This window comes from Pristiophorus japonicus, chromosome 7 (assembly GCF_044704955.1).
Source record: "Pristiophorus japonicus isolate sPriJap1 chromosome 7, sPriJap1.hap1, whole genome shotgun sequence".
NCBI lineage: Eukaryota > Metazoa > Chordata > Chondrichthyes > Pristiophoridae > Pristiophorus > Pristiophorus japonicus.
The window spans coordinates 124934089-124951386 of record NC_091983.1 but is presented as its reverse complement, the minus strand read 5'-3'; the positions used below and the strand labels follow the sequence as shown (position 1 = coordinate 124951386).

Here is a 17298-nt window from a genome sequence, read left to right as displayed (position 1 = left end):
TGGGTGTCATCTGCATACATGTGGAAAATAACTTCGTGTTTTCGGATGTTATCGCCAAGGGGCAACATATAGATGAGAAATAAGAGGGGACCAATGACAGATCCTTGGGGGACACCAGGGGTAATGATGCGGGAGTGGGAAGTGAAGCCATTGCTGGAGATTTTCTGGCTACGATTAGATAAATAAGAATGGAACCAGGCGAGTGCAGTCCCACCTAGCTGGACATTGGTGGAGAGGCGTTGAAGGAGGATGGAATGGTCAACTGTGTCAAAGGCTGCAGACAGGTCCAGAAGGACGAGGAGGGATAGCTTACCTTTGTCACATTCACAAAGGATGTTATTTGTGACTTTGATGAGAGCAGTTTCAGTACTGTGGCAGGGGTAAAAGTCAGATTGAAGGGATTCAAACATTGAATTCATGGAAAGATGATCAGACTTGGGAGGCAACAACACATTCAAGTACTTTGGACAGGAAAGGGAGATTGGAGATGGGACAATAGCTAGCAGGCAAAGTGTGGTCAAGGGTTATTTTTAATGAGGAGAGGGGTGATGACAGCAGATTTGAAGGAGAGGGAACAGTAGCTGAGTCCAGAGAACCGTTAACAATGTCAGCTAACATGGGAGCCAGAAAAGGAAGTTGGGTGGTCAGCAGTTTAGTGGGAATAGGGTCAGGAGAGCAGGAAATGGGTCTCATGGATAAGATGAGTTTGAAGTGATTAAGCGGGGAGATCAAAACTAGAAAAAGATGTAAGTTTAGGGCTGGGGCAGGTGGGAGCCTCAGATGAAGTTTGGCCCTGTGAAGGAAGGGAACTCACAGAGGCAGCTGATCGGATGGTCTCAATCTTTGATAGAAAAAAGTCCATGAGCTCCTCACACTTGTTGTTGGAGGGGAGTGTGGTGGAAACAGGGGAGAGGGGTTTAAGGAGACGTAAATTTTTTACATAGACATAGGGCTGGAAATTGCCCTCCGCCCCTTTTGGGGCAGATAATTCGAATTATAATTGCCCGGCGGGAGGGAAGAGCCGGAAAATTCATCTTTTTAACTCTGACACCGCCTTCCAGCGCTTTGGGGCACTGTTAAGTGGTATCGGGGCAGGTTCGGGTCGGGAGCAGGGGATGTCTATCACCGCTGCTCTGATCATGTCACTTAAGAGGCGGTCACGGGCCTTAAAGGGACAATTTCTCCCCCATCGCCTCTATTTTATTTTTAAAAGCATCGATATAAATGTTACCACAAAAAACAACCTTAAAAAATTGTACTCTTGTTTTGCAAAATGATCTGAAGAAAAGCTACTGAGTAGAAAGTGGAAGAAGCTAATGAAAGATATTCCATCAGAACAGCTGCTTGAAAGGAACTTGTGCATCCTGGGAGATTAGGCACATTGTACATGCTCGAACTATAGAATACAAATTGAGCTCACAGAGGTGCAGCTCAGGGCAAAAATAAGGCCTACAAGTAAAAATTTGAATAAAGACATTAAAATACAGAAAAGTTAATTCAGTGGATAAATGTAATCATTATTGTGAAATGTCATTTTGTTTTTCAAATTTAAGAACATAAGAACATAAATTGGAGCAGGAGTAGGCCATACAGCCCCTCGAGTCTGGTCCACCATTCAATACGATCATGGCTGATCATCGTCCTCAATTCCATTTTCCTGCCCAATCTCCATATCCCTTGATTCCCCTAGAGTCCAAATTTTATTCTGTTTAAACGCTTATTTAGGACCATAAATATTTCAGTTACTGCGAAAAATGACAAAAGAAGAAAAAAAATCAGAAAACTTATTAAACGATTTCTGGAAACCGGGTGGCCAGATTATGCATTTACAAGGTGATATACTTTGAACTACAAAATAGCAGGATTTGTGTGCCATACAGTGTGACACTTAACATTGAAAAGACATGTCACAGCACCACCTACCTTATTAGAATGTTAAAACTACCGCTTTAAATAGAATCAGATAACAGGACTATCCAAGGTTTATGAAAAATTATAACCATTTTATAGAGCTATATGAAACACGTAACATACAGAAATTTCTACCACTCCGATCGTTTTCTCTAATTTTCTTAACTGTTTCTCTAAAATCCCTATTCTAATGCAGTTTTACAATCAGGGACAATCTCAATACCTTTCCCAATGGCTATTGTTTACACACAAGTCTTCAGTAATTGGTGGAAGGCTATTTAACTGTTGGGATATCAGGTTGTAGCAGATTATGACCTCAGGCTGCATAAATTATGGTGCACTTCTATCAACAGCTGCTGAATAATTATCAGGATTAGGAACACCAGGCAAATTTCCCCCTCACTCACCTGGAGTGTCTATTGCAATCTAGCTAAACGTGCCTGACTCAGCACAAAGCAGAACTTGAATTTGGGACCTCCACAATCTGTATGGCTCGGTGATATACCTTATATTACCTGTTAAGCGACTGGGAGAAATCTTCTTTTTTTTTTAATCCAGATGGAGGTATTTTCAAGAAAAAGTTATATTTTTAATAACTTACTGTTGATAGTCCCCTGCTTCTGAGTGCATTTTTGCAGTGAAGAGCTGCTGATCGATTGAATTATATAAAATCCTTGTTGGTATATTCAGTCAAGAAAGGGTGTAATTAATTGGGAGAGACATGATGATTTACAATATCATTTAAAATCTTTGAAGATAAAAATGGAGTAGCAATAATGGATTAAAGTATTTTTTTTTAAATAAAATATCTCCTTAATCACTAAGCAGGTCAGTGCATTGTACAGTATAGTATGTAGCCAATGCATACAGACCAGACAGGTCCAAAATTCAACCTCTGGTTTGTACTGGCTTGGTCAAATGCAACCAATGAGGCACTACAATTTGTTTTTTCACCCCAGTTTAGGGAGAAACTAAACTCCCCAGAGTTCCTGTACTTGCTAACGAATCCACGATCTATTAGTGGTGTGATTACTAGATTAACATTCAACAATATGGAATGCTCAAAAAGGGAAAGAATAGCCTGATAGAACAAGTAGAAAATTATCTACCTGATTGAATGAGGATCCACTATCAGAGAAATTGTCCATGCAGTAACTAGCATGCTGCTCATGCTGTTTCTTTCTGTCTAATTCTTCTTTCTTTAGTTGATCTTCTTCAAATTTATTAATCAAAGATTCAACTACAATCATCATAGTACTTTTTAATGATTGCATCATCTCCTTGTATCTGTAACAAAGCATGACAAAATAACAGTTCACCAAGTAATGAAGTACTACTTAAACTGATAATACTCTTCTGTAACATCTTTTAGTAATTTTACAAAGCATAAGTTTGATCCCGATGGCTTGGCATATTGGAGCACCACCTATGGGGCTCAATTTTGGCCAAGCCTGTTTTTTGGCGCACTTACCGCCATTGCACCGCTTATGTACATTCTCAGATGCGCCGAAAAAAAATGTTGGAATTTGCAGTGCTACTGCACATGTGCAGTGATGATTCGTGATGTCCGCGCTTGTGCAGTAGCGTTGTGAGTCTGCAACAATGGCTTGAGAGCGTGGCGATGTTGTTCCTCCCTCTCGTCAGCCTTGTGCTGTTTCTCCTCACACTGCCACTATTTTGCCATCTCACTGGCGCTGAATTTACATCATTCCCTCTCTTCAAATCTGTCTTGCTGGGCTCCTTTAGGTAAAATTCTCTATCTCATAAATTCTCCTCCTTTGTTGGGCTGGGGCAGGCAGGAGAACTGATAGTGCTATCAGTTCTCCTGCCCGCCCCTAGCCCTGGCCGAGTGGCCTCCCGGTGCGTTGTCCCGTCCCCTAGCCCAGGCCGAGTGGTCTCCCGCACCGGTCCGCTGCCTTCCCGAGCCGAGTGCAGAAAGGTGAATTGCAGTTTGTAGATGAAGGTTGGACTTCAATTTTTTTATTTTTTATAGAATTGTTAGTAGTTTTTGTTTGCAAGCATTGTTAAAGGTAAGGCTTGGTTGGTTTAGGTGCAGGTTCTCTCCGCTTCCCGCCTCTATCCCAGGTTGAATGGCCTCCGGTGTACCTATCTGCGCCGATTTGCAAGTGTTTTCTCAAGTGGCCACATACGCTAGCCTAAGTAGAAATGGAGTAACTATTAGCTGGCCAAAGTTGCCTAAATGGGCAGAACTGGCGTAGGTGGCTGGTAACGGCCCCTTTTGAGAGAAAAAAAACTAACCTAAAAAAAAAACATAACTAAGTGAGTTACGCTGGTGCAAATTGATTGGGGAAATTGGGGATTTTTAAGTTATGCCAGAAAAAACAAGTTACTCCAAAAAAAACGGAACAATTCCTGGCCAAAATTGAGCCCATGGAACCTAAATTTAAAATCAAGCTGATTAAGGTAGTCTGTACCCAAGCCTTACAGCAGCAGGTATGTCACCACCTGCACGAGGCAGATTAGGATCTCAAATCCAGAATGCAGACAGCAGCATATTTGCTCCAAAAGCAGATGGCAGTAAGAGCCGACACAGGCACAAAGCTCATCATACCGGCATCCATCCACCATACCCCAGTAAATGCACCATCCACAGTTGTTGGTAGGCAGTGTAGGGGGGACAGCTGGTAGAAGAGTTTGTCTCAGCACAGCCAAGCAAGGTGCTTTGATGGAGGCAGGGGGAATTTTAAGCCCGGCTCTACTACCTCCTTATAGTCAAGGGTTAAAGGTGTTAGGCTGGAAGGCATGTGTGTCACTATTGTTAAATTTTATAAAACAACCATGTTAATATTTTATGTTTATTAATGATTTTGATTATAAAAAAATTGCACAAAGATGAAAAATGTTTACATTGTTTGCACTAAGTTTTACAAATCTTAAAATGTTTGCAATTGTAGTTATATTTCTCAATGATTGAATTTTAAAACAAAAATAATGACAATTAAACAATTTTATTAAAGATGTTTGTTATGCTTTGATGCTTGAAAAGTTCTTGAAAGTTGCAACAAATTTTAACTTTTTATATAACTGTTGTCATCATTATAGGCAGTCCCTCAAAACGAGGATGATTTGCTTCCACGCCAAAAAGGGATGAGTTCACAGGTGTTTCAATGAAGGACCTAATATTCCAGATCCCGAACTACATCTTGAAGGGTGGATTTTTTTAACATGTGGTGGCCGTTGCACACCAGCCACCCACGGGCTTGACAGAGCCAGGTCTTGGTCCAGTGGCAAGGATTATCAGAGACGACTGGAGACTAGCTCTGCTGCACGGACCTAGCATGCACACATATCACAGTGTGTGACTGCCCCTGGGCCCTCGCCTCTTCTGGGCTCTGGTCACTTCCTTCTGCAAACTCTTGCCGCTTCTTCACCCCTCCTGCTGTGCTGCCCACATTGCAATCAGCGACCTGGCTTCGCAGCCTGTGGCCCTCCTGCAGCAGCACACGCTGCTCCCTGCAGTGGTATGCCCTCGGAATGTTGTAGCTTGTTTATCATTAACAATTTTTGACCTTTAAAAGTTTTGTAATAAAGCTCATTTGAATTTGAAGATGTCTCAGAATCAAAGTCTTTCTACTGTGACCTCCATGGGGGATGAGGTGGGGGGAGCTCACTGATGAATGATAGACTGTGCCATCAGTCATGCTTCCTGCGCACTTACTGCATCCCTCTGCTTCGGCTCCCAGAGCAAGATCTTCTGGCTTTATCAGCCGTTCTCCCGGGATGTTGAGGTCTAGATCCCGAGTCATGGCGCAGTTATGGAAGGCTCAGAAAACTACGGCAATCCTAGCCATTCTCTGTGGGGAATACTGAAGTATGCCCGCAGACCTATCCAGGCACCTGGATAATCTTCCTGGTGGAAACGTTCCTCATTGTACCTCTTTTCTGCCTTGCTCTGTGGCACGTGAAAGGGTATCATCAGCCATGGTAGTAGAGGATAGCCCTTGTCACCAATTATCCATCCATCATTGTCACCCTTCTCCCATCACTGAATTGTGCACGACGAAGGAATTGTATTCGACACTCACATACAGGATTTGCAGCCGTGCATTACAGACTATCTGCACATTAAGGGAATGAACTCCCTTTTCTGTTCACATAACTGCGAGTTTTTAAATGGGAGCCTTCAATACCACATGCATCCCATCAATCACGCCAATCACTCTGGGGAAGCCAGTCATTCTATAGAAGTTCGGTGCCTACTGCCTTTGCTCCTCGGCCTAGAATCCAAATCTGATAAACTCTCCGCCCTATGGAACAGGACATCAGTCACCTGTCAAATTCTGCCACTTACCTGATCCGGGTCAGGTCCCCCATGGATGCCTGGAATGATCTACATCTGTAGAAGTTGAGGTCCGTGCTAACCTTCATTTCCATTTGAGAAGCGAGGCTTCAGATCGTCTCGGAACAGGCCTACATGCATAACTCACTTACGCCCAAGTATCTGCGATCTTTTAAGGCCTATAACTTGTTTTTGTCCAGATTGCGCGTCTCTCTGAACGCAAATGCAGAGGAAACTCCGGGCCATATTGTATACAACTTACTCTTTGGATTCCCGAGTGTTTCTTGTAACTTGTTGAACAAGTGTGTCTTGGCCAGAACCTAGAGTTCGGCCCTCTGCAAAAGTACATCTCTCAGTCTCCTCCTCAATCACTGAGCCCAGTGCAGCGTCTATATAGTTCCGTAGGTACTTTACCAACTCGTAACTAAAATGACAGAAAGACAGAAGTGTGAAAGGTACAAATTAAGATTCTAACCACAAGCAAGAGTGATGCTTTCTATTATTTAGTTTGTGTCATTTTACAGGAGTCTGCTCAAATAGTTTCTTGATTAAAATTATAAGCTGAACAAAATAGATCATGTTTAAAAAAAAGTCCCACCTGTCAATCAGTTTTCTTCACTACACTCAAATCAAAACAAAGGAATTGTGCTGTTCGTGCAACTAGTATAGTCTGTGAGCTTTAGTTCTTAACATTATTTCACCCCCCTTTCCCCGAGTCAATACAAGTGAATAAGGTATGGCAGTCAATTTAATTGCTGAACTATATTCCCAACTAAAGACTAAACAGTGGATTGCAGTGGATCTGGGGATAATGGAACCATCTGGGGTTAAAGATTTCCTCTGTGCTTTATTTTCAATGGAATCATAAATCAATTTACAACAAATATATTTACAATTTCACTACAAATGACGAACTGAAAAAATCTTCACCATCCTTCAGTGGGCATAAAAATATGAACCAGTCAGTAGGCGGAACCAAAGCAGCACTTGAATTAAAACAGGATGAGCTCCTGATCCTGAGAAGAAAAGCTAAGCCCAGGTGGTGTCCCACTGAGCTGTTAGAGAGATATAAGCCATGTCAACAACCATTTCTCACATAGAAAATTGTGCATAGAGTGGAGAACGTACAACAGATGAGATAAAATAATTTTGAAATTAATAATGTAAATATGCTGTGGAATATTTTAATGTCAGTTTAATGCTGACAAATTTAGTTGTTGTTGTCTATAATTTATTCATTCACTGGATTCTTCATTTCTTCTACCTTCATTTGTAATATGTCATATTTATATTAAGTTTTGGCTTCTATTTCTTTGTTTTTCTTGCATTTTATCATTTGTTTCTCTGAAGAGAGAACTTTCTTTGCAGCTTTGTATTTTCCTGAAGCTCTACACTGACATCATTGATGTGTCAGGGAACTGAAGCTGCAGAGACCTTTCTCAATCTATCTTCTACTCTCACTGATCAAGTGGAGAAATATGCAACGTATTAAGTATCCTGTATGTTTCTGCACAGAAGTGCTAATATCTGCCTCAAAATATAATTGATTCAAACTGCATTAAAGCCCCCCTTATGTTTTTAACCAAATGATCAGACAGACAATAGAACAAACATAAGGGGGGAGAAACTGGAGTCATTTGCACCTCCTGTTAACACTCAATGGGAGATACAAACGACTTTTAGCCCGGGCGTGGCACCACTAACAACTCCAGCTACATTCCTCAGGAGTTTAGCACCGGCGATAACTGGTAGCTCCCCGCTCCAACACACCGTGTGCAGCGACCCGTTTTTGCCCCAGAGCAAAAATTCGGGAGCGCCACCTGAAGCTGCGACGGGGGATGACACCGACAGTTTCAGGGAACACTGCAGGCTGCTCGCGGAGCACTAGTTATAGGGCAGATGTTGTGCTCGGGAAAAAAAAAATCGGCCGTTGCATCGTTATAAACGCATGGTCTGTGCCGCGATCTGCCAGCCCGACACTCTGAGCACCCCGCTCAGAGTCTGCAGCTTGGCCCTCCTCTTTAATGAAGGTGAGGGCCGCTTCTATATGGCAGTGCTCTGCGTCCCAGCGCACAGAGTTGCACCCTTCTCCATGCTTCCGCCTCGCTCGCACCCCAGATGAAGTGGAACGCATTATTTTGCACTCCACTTCCTCTCGGGGGCAGTAACCCCAATATCGCGAGTGCGGCGGGATATCCACACCTGGGGAATGAACTCCTGCCTCACGGGGCGCTATGCAATTTCCCTTCGAAGGAGTCTCAGTTGGCCACAAAAGGTATTTTGTAAGAAGATAAGTAATCACTATATTCAATTTAATTTTAAGGGAGCGATAGGAATGTCACCCTTTATAGTTATATCTGCCATGCAACACTGAAAGCTGTCGTTCCAGCTGTATGCGACAGTGCAGAAAGTAAATGAAAATGTTTCCAATCATTTCATTATTCAAACCCTAGGATAACACTATTCTCCATTATAAAACTTTTTGACTTTCCCCATATTCTGTGATAATGTCCTTTCAATTTATTTTTGTAATTTTACATTTCCCACCCTGATCCATGCTATCCTTTATAGTTGGGAGAGTGAGGTGGGGAGCCCAGTCCAAAAAAGTAAGTACTAAGTCAACAATTCTGTACCAGAAGGCATACTTAACTTACATGGGAAGGAAACCAGTTATTTCATATCCTGCCAGAGGAGCTTCTAGATTGATTTTGTTCCAAGACAGCCAGAGTGTGAATGCCAGTTGCAACTAGAATTCAACCACCGGCCTCCTAATTGAGTACATCAATTTAGTATCTAAATCACCCAGTGGTGACATTTTCTCAACATACTTGTGAAAATTTTCATCCGTTTCCTCCAAGCGTAGCAAGATCTGCTCCGCACATTCGACGGAAGGTGCTCCTAAGATTCTCTCCTTTATGCTCTTCAGCAGCTGCTTAAGCAAAGGCTGAAGCTCAGACTCATCCTCGCTGGAAAGATGGGACATTTTGCTGTAAATAATAATGAAAACAATTAAATTTCAGAATGTGGCAATAATAGTTTACTCTTGATAATTCAAAGTTGTGTTTGCGCTAAAAAAAAATTAAATTTGAATTAAACATAAATAACACAAAATGGGAAACTTAATGATAAACACAATTTGAAATATCAGATAATTTGAATTAAGCAGCTTTGAATTGAGGAACAGACTGGATGTAAACTCCAGAATCATTAAACACTAAAATACACAGTACCATATATACACTAGAAAATACACTACAGTTGGTTGCAAAAAAAGTGGGATAAAATTTAAATAAAACATAGATCCTGAAAATCACACCTTTGCCAATTTTAGTGCAAGTAGACAAGACTAAATAGTGGCATTTCACTATTTTTTTACTCACATCTACTCTTTAGCCAAGATTAACTGAGACAGGAATTTCAGTCCCACAGTTTTCTACTAAATGAGATGACAACAGTGCTTAGACGGGATAGATAGACAACTCTCAATGTGGATATTTTAAAAATGAATACTGATTTGAACAAAGGAAGAAAAATGTCATGTTTCCATATTTGGTCAAAATCCAGCATGTGCTTTTTCTTAATTGACAAAAAATGACAATGTAATTTCTCAAACTTTTCTAAAAAGCTTTTCTGATACTAAGTCACCATTGATATATCTGTCACTAATAATATAAATATTCATACCACTCCTGACCAATCAGAAGCAACCTTCAGTAATGTGTGATGACATTATTTAATCACAAAGACATGTCTGGAACCTACACTTTCAAAAGCAATCCTGCCATTGCATCTGTAGCTGAGACCAGAGAATCAAAGACATCATTCTCAGCTACAGAATGATACAAGGAATAACATTTATATTTATGTTTCTTGGCTTTTGTGCTTTCAAGATTTTTTTCCCATAACTTTGATTTGATTTTCAACGTTTATACTTTAGTTTTTCCATGAATCACAAAATTGCCCTTTATTTTCCTTCAATGACTTGATATTAATGCTATTTGGTCAAAAGACAAGGCATTTTCCTGCATTGCAGAAGCGTTTGTATTAGAACATTAACTCTGGACTTTTATTTCTAAAATTGAAGTTATGCTGTGAATACATATGAGGAAATAGCTTTGGAGTGAATTTTGCATCTATCATAAATACTGAAAAAACAAGATCTGAATGGCAAGAAATGGAAAAGTAAAAATGGGGGGAGGAGTAGAGCACAGTCCTTTCACATCCTGAACCTGCTTTGATGTAAAGCCCAAATTGACAGGAAGAAAATGTCTCCCCTCTCTAGGTCACTTATGAATACCAAATCAAGAGGAGCATTGCCTCCAGTGGCTTCTCAAACACTGGGTCATGAAGCAGTGATGCATTATATTTAACAGCTCCAGTTAAGTTGGATTTTCCAAATTTATATTAGGTTGATTGAAGTCACCCTTAAAATAATATTTTTATTCTCATATACTCTTCATAGAGCAAATTATCTGCTTTCTTGTGCTTATCTGGAGGTCAATAGTACACCCAGAGTATTAACTTTGATTTTATTTTAAGTTAGAGTTGTCTACCCAGTGTGGCTACACCAAGTGTTTATCCATCAAAAGTGATCTTTTCTGAACACTATATACCCCTGAATATAGTTAGGATGCCTCATGGTTCAGCATCTTATTTCTAATGCTTCCAGCATTTGCATATATAACATCTGAATGTTGATTTGCCTCCTTTCACGGCTCCTAGTATCTGATTTTTCCTAAACATTGGTTCTGCACATGTGTCTGACTCACTGACTCCCTACCCAGCTGCTGACTACTTGCTATCCTATGTTCAGTCTCATCTGGGATCTTGTTTCCTCCCTGCCCTACCCCACTAATCTACTTCAAATGATTCTCAATTGCTGCTACAACATTATTCACATGTCGCTTTATCCCTGCATAATTTAGGTGCAACTGCCTTTTCTGTTTTCACACCATGATACCATCCTCCATTATGTCCTCAATTTTTCTGGTGAATTCTACTCATTTCCCAAACCCTAGAAATATACTAACGAACATCACTGCATATCCCGTATCTTTGAGTTTTGAGGCAATCCTCAGGTCAGTGACCACTGGATCTCTTCCTGTCTCCTTCAATATCTCTTCTATCCTTTCCCCAATATGTATGCTCGAGCTCCAGGTAGACAACTCACCATCCTTTTCGGTATTGTCTGCAACACATTTGGCAAGGCCCATAGTCATACTAAACCACTAGAAATGAAAAGAATCAGGACCCATTAAAAGCACAACCAGCCCAGTCGACTCTGCAAAATCCTCCTCACTAACATCTGGGGACTGATGCCAAAGTTGGGAGAGTTCCCCCACAGACTAGTCAAACAACAGCCTGACAGTCATACTCACAGAATCATACCTAGCAGCAGACATCTCAGGCTCCTCCAACCCCATCCCTGTGAATGACCTGTCCCACCTGCATGAAAGACCCACCAAAAGTAGGGGCACAGTGCTATACAGTTGGGGGAGTGGTCCTGGGAATCCTTAACATTGACTCCAGACCCCATGAAGTCTCATGACTTCAGGTCAAGCATGGGCAATGAAAATTCCTGCTGATTACTATCTACAACTCTCCCTCAGTTGATGGGTCAGTACTTCTCCATCTTGGAGGAAGAGCTAAGGGTAGCAAAGACACAGAAAGTACTCTGGGCAGCGGACTTAAAAAATCTATCACCAAGATTGGCTCTGTAGTACCACCAATACCCAAGCTGGTACAGTCCTGGTCGACTGGCTGCCAGATTGGGATTACGTCAAGTATTAAAAGAACCAACACAAATGAATAATCTACTAGATCTCATCTTCACCAATCTACCGGTCGCAGTTGTATCTGTCCATGACAACATGGGTAGAAGTGACCACTACGTAGTCCTCATGGAGACCCAAGTCCTGTCTTCACAATGAGGACACACTCCATCATGTTGTGTGGCATTACCACCGTCCCAAGTGGTACAGATTAAGAACAGATCTGCAACTCAAAGCTGGGCATCCAGGAGGTGCTATAAGGCATCAGCACCAGCAGAATTACATACCATCATAATATGTAATCACATAGCCCAACATATTCCTCACTCCTCCACCACCACCAAGCTAAGTTACCAACCCTGGATCAATTACAAGTGTAGAAGAGCATGCCAGGAGCAGCAATAGACATACCTGAAAATGAGGTGCTAACCTGGTAAAGTTGCAATACAGGACTACATGCAAGCTAAACAGTTAAAGCAGTATGCCATAGATAGAGTTAAGCAATCCCGCATCCAATGGATCAGGTCACAGCTCTGCAACCCTGCCACATCTAGTCAACAATTAAGCAACTAACAGAAGGAGGAGGCTCCATGAACATCGCCATCCTCAGTGATGGTAGAGCCCAGCACCCGAGTGAAAAAAGTGAGGCTGAAGCGTTTGCCTGCTAAGTAATGTTCCTTTTCAATCTCCTCCTGAGGTCCCCATCATCACAGAAGCCAGTCTTCAGTCCACTCGATTCCTGCCATGTGACATCATGAAACATCTGAGTGCACAGGTCACCGCAAAGACTATGGACCATGACGATATCCCAGCTGTAGTACTGAAGACCTATGCTCCAGAACTAGCTATGTCGCTAGCTAATCTCTTCCAGTACAGCTACAACACTGACAACTACCTGACAATGTGGAAAATTGCCCAGGTACGTCCTGTCCACAACAAGGACAAATACAACATGGTTAATTACTGCCTCATCAGATTACTCCCCATCATTAGCAAAGTGATAGAAAGAGTCATCAGCAATGCTATCACACAGCTCACCAATTATTACTCACCAATGCTCAATTTGGGTTCAACCAGGACCATTCGTCTCCAGGCTTCATTAAAGCCTTGGTCAAAACATGGACATAAAAGCTGAACTCCAGAGGTGAGGCGAGGTGAAAGTAACTGCCCTTAACATTGAGGCAGCATTTGACTAAGTGTGGCACCTTGGAGCCCGAGTAAAACTGAATAGGAACCAGGGGCAAAATTCTCCAGTGCCCGGAGTCATATTTAGCACAAAAGATGATGGTTGTGGTTATTGGAGGCCAATCGTTTTAGCCCCAAGGATATCAGGACAATATCCTGAGCCCAATTATTTTCTGCTACTTTATCAATGACCTTCCCTCCATCATAAGGTAAGAAGTGGAACTATTCGCTGATGATTGCAGTGTTCAGCGGCATTCCCAATTCCTCACATAATAAGAGAGAGTTGGTGTAGGAGGGAGAGTTTTAAATTCCTGAGGCATTGGGACCGCTTCTGGGGGAGATGGGACCTATACAAACCAGATGGGTTGCACCTCAACAGCAGTGGGACCAATAGCCTCGTGGGGAGATTTGCTAATGCTGTTGGGAAGAGTTTAAACTAGCTTGGCAGTGGGATGGAAACCTGAGAACAAATTCAATAGGGAAGGAAGTAAAGCTGAAATTGGAAAGCAAGAATGTAGAAAGTGAATCTGTAAGACAGAGGAAACAAGGGTTAGGAAGCAATAATCAAAGAGGTTTTCCTGTGCTAAATGGTATATACTTCAATGCAAGGAGTATAGCGAATAAGGTGGATGAGCTAAGAGCACAAGTAGATACTTGGGAATATGACATTATAGCCATTACAGAGACATGGCTGAAAGAGAAAAATAGAAACTTACAGCGCAAATGGGAGGCCATTTCGGCCCATCGTGTCCGCGCCGGCCTACAAAGAGCTGCACGGCCCTCTGTCAGCAGCCCTGAAGGTTACATATAAACCTACGAAAAATGAACAATGGCGGAAATGTAAAGAGCACCCAGCCCAACCAGTCCGCCCCAAACAACTGCGACACCCCTTACACTAAAGCATTCTATATTCCACCCCAACTGGAGCCATGTGATCTCCTGGGAGAGGCAAAAACCAGATAAAAACCCAGGCCAATTGGGGAAAAAATATCTGGGAAAATTCCTCTCCGACCAATCCAAACGATCGAAACTAGTCCAGGAGATCACCCTGGCCGTATTTGATTCCCTGCAGTACTTACCATTGTATATGCACCAGCCAACAAGGTTATCCAGTCTAATCCCAATTACCAGTTCTAGGTCCGTAACCCTGCAGGTTACGGCACTTTAAGTGCCCATCCAAGCACATTTTAAATGTGATGAGGGTTTCTGCATCCACCGCCCTTCCAGGCAGTGAGTTCCAGACCCCCACAACCCTCTGCATGAAGAAGCCCACCCTCAAATCCCCTCTGAACCTTCCACCAACCATCTTAAAATTATGCTACTCGTAATTGACCCCTCCACCAATGAAAATAGGCCCTTGCTGTCTACTATATCTAGGCCCCTCAAAATTTTGTACACCTCAATGAGATCGCCTGTCAACCTCCTCTGTTCCAATGAGAAACCCAGCCTATCCAATCTGTCCTCATTGCTAAGATTCTCCATTCCAGGCAGCATCCTAGTAAATCTCCTCTGCACCCTCTCTAGTGCAATCACGTCCTTCCTATAATACAGCGACCAGAACTGCACGCAGTACTCGAGCTGTGGCCTAACCAGAGTATTACACAATTTAAGCATAAGAGGGGCAGGTTTGGCAGCTAAATATTCCTGGTTACAGGATTTTTAGACAAGACAGAGAGGGGGATAAAAAGGGAGGCGGAGGAGGGGGGGATTGTGGTATTGATTAAAGAAACTATTACAGCTGAGAGGAGGGATGATATGTTAACGGGATCATCAAATGAGGCTAGATGGGTCGAACTAAAAAATAAAAAAGAGGTGATCACACTGCTGGGCGTGTATTATAGACCCCGAAACAGTGGGAGGGAGATCAAAGAGCAAATATGTAGGCAAATTTCTGTGAAGTCCAAAAGCCATAGAGCAGTAATAGTAGGGGATTTCAACTATCCTTCAACAATATTGATTGGGACAAATATAGTGTGAAAACTATAGAGGGTGCGGAATTCTTAAAATGCATTCAAGAGAACTTTTTTAGTCAGTATGTAACAAGCCCAACACGGGAGGGGGCAGTTCTGGATTTAGTTTTGGGAATTAAGTTGGGCATGTGGAAGGGGTATCAGTGGGAGAGCACTTGGGTGCCAGTGACCATAATTCAGTCAGATTCAAGATAGTTAGGGATAAGGACAAGGATAGACCAAGAATAAAAGTCCCAAATTGGGGAAAAGCTAATTTTGCTAATTTGAGAAGTGATTTGGCCACAGTGGACTGGAAACAGCTACTTATAGGTAAATCAGTGTTGGAACAGTGGGAGGCATTCATGTGCCCTTACAGAAAAAGGGTGGGAATAACAATTCTAGAGTCCCCTGGATGTCTAGGGACTTACAGGGGAAGATAAAGAAAAAAAGGGAAGCGTATGTCATATACCGATGGCTAAATACTGTAGAATCTCTGGAGAAATATAGAAAGTTCAGAGGTAAAATTAAAAAGGATATTAGGAATGCTAAGAGAGGGCATAACAAATTCTCGAAAAGTAAAATTAAGGAAAACCCAAAGATGTTCTATAAATATATTAAGAGTAAGAGGATAACTAAAGAAAGGGTAGGGCCTATTAAAGACCATGAGGATAATCTGTGTGTGGAGGTGGAAGATGTTGGTAAGGTTCTTAATGAATACTTTGCATCTGTTTTCATAAAGGAAAGGGGCAATTTAGATACTGCTATCGAGGAAGAGTGTGAAATTCTGGATGAAATAAACATAGTGAGAGAAGAGGTATTAATGGGTTTAGCAGCTTTGAAAGTGAGTAAGGCCCCAGGCTTGGATGAAATGCATTCTAGGCTGTTGAGCGAAACAAAAGAGGAAATAGCAGAGGCCTTGACCATCATTTTGCAGTCCTCTTTGGATTTAGGCATGGTGCTGGAGGACTGGAGGACTGCTAATGTGGTACCCTTGTTTAAGAAGGGAGAAAGGGATAGGCCGAGTAATTACAGGCCTGTCAGCCTAACCTCAGTGGTGGGAAAATTATTGGAACAAATCCTGAAGGACAGGATAAATCTACATTTAGAAAGGCAAGGATTAATTAGGGATAGTCAGCACGGATTTGTTATGGGAAGATCATATTTGACTAACCTGATTGAGTTTTTCGAGGAGGTAATCAGCAGGGTCAATGAGGGTAGTGCGTACAATGTGGTGTAGCAAAGCTTTTGATAAGGTCCTACATGGCAGACTGGTCACAAAGGTAAAAAGCCCATGGGATCCAAGGCAAAGTGACAAGTTGAATCCAAAATTGGCTTAGAGGTCAGAAGCAAAGGGTAATGGTTGATGAATGTTTTTGTGACTGGAAGGATGTTTTCAATGAGGTTCCACAGGGTTCAGTACTGGGTTCCTTGCTTTTTGTGGTGTACCATCAATGATCTAGATTTGGGGTATGATCAAGAAGTTTGCAGATGACACTAAAATTGGTTGTGTGGTTGATAATGAAAGAAAGTCATGGACTGCAGGAGGATACCAATCTACTGGTCAGGTGGGCAGAGCACTGGCAAATGGAATTTAATTTGGAGAAGTGTGAGGCAATGCACTTGGGGAGAGCTAAGGAAAGGGTATGCACATTAAACGGTAGGCCACTTAGAAGTGTAGATGAACAAAGGGACCTTGGAGTGCTTGTCCACAGATTCCTGAAAGTAGCAGGCCAAGTGGATAAGGTGGTTAAGAAGGCACACGGAATGCTTGTCTTATTGGCGGAGGCATAGAATACAAGAGCAGGGCGGTTAATCTTAAATTGTATAATACTCTGGTTAGGCCACAGCTGGAATACTGCCTGAAGTTCTGGTCGCCATATTATAGGAGAGGGTGCAGAGGAAATTTACGAGGATGCTGCCTGGAATGGAGAATCTTAGCTAGGAGGACAAATTGGATAGGCTAGGTTTGTTCTCCTTAGAACAGAGGAGGCTGAGAGGAGACCTCATGAAGGTGTATAAAATTTTGAGCGGCCTTGATATAGTGGATAGCAAGGGCCTATTTCCCTTGGTGGAGGGGTCAATTACGAGGGAGCACAGTTTTAAAGTGGTTGGTGGAAAGTTGAGAGGTGATTTGAGAGGAAGCTTCTTTACGCAGAAGGTTGTGGGGCTCTGGAACTCATTG

At 42.2% G+C, this 17298-nt stretch overlaps 1 protein-coding gene across 2 annotated transcripts in view; it reads right to left on the bottom strand.

The window, feature by feature from the left end:
* The window catches only part of tbc1d32 (TBC1 domain family, member 32), a 454803-nt gene that overhangs the window by 430960 nt on the left and 6545 nt on the right, over nucleotides 1-17298 (bottom strand). For both annotated transcript variants that reach the window (XM_070885302.1, XM_070885303.1), the window contains exons 2-4: nucleotides 9040-9198; nucleotides 6474-6635; nucleotides 3021-3198 (exon numbers count right to left, since the gene is read on the bottom strand). In XM_070885302.1, the coding sequence (XP_070741403.1) occupies nucleotides 3021-3198; nucleotides 6474-6635; nucleotides 9040-9198 (499 nt within the window). The remainder of the gene's footprint in view (nucleotides 1-3020; nucleotides 3199-6473; nucleotides 6636-9039; nucleotides 9199-17298) is intronic.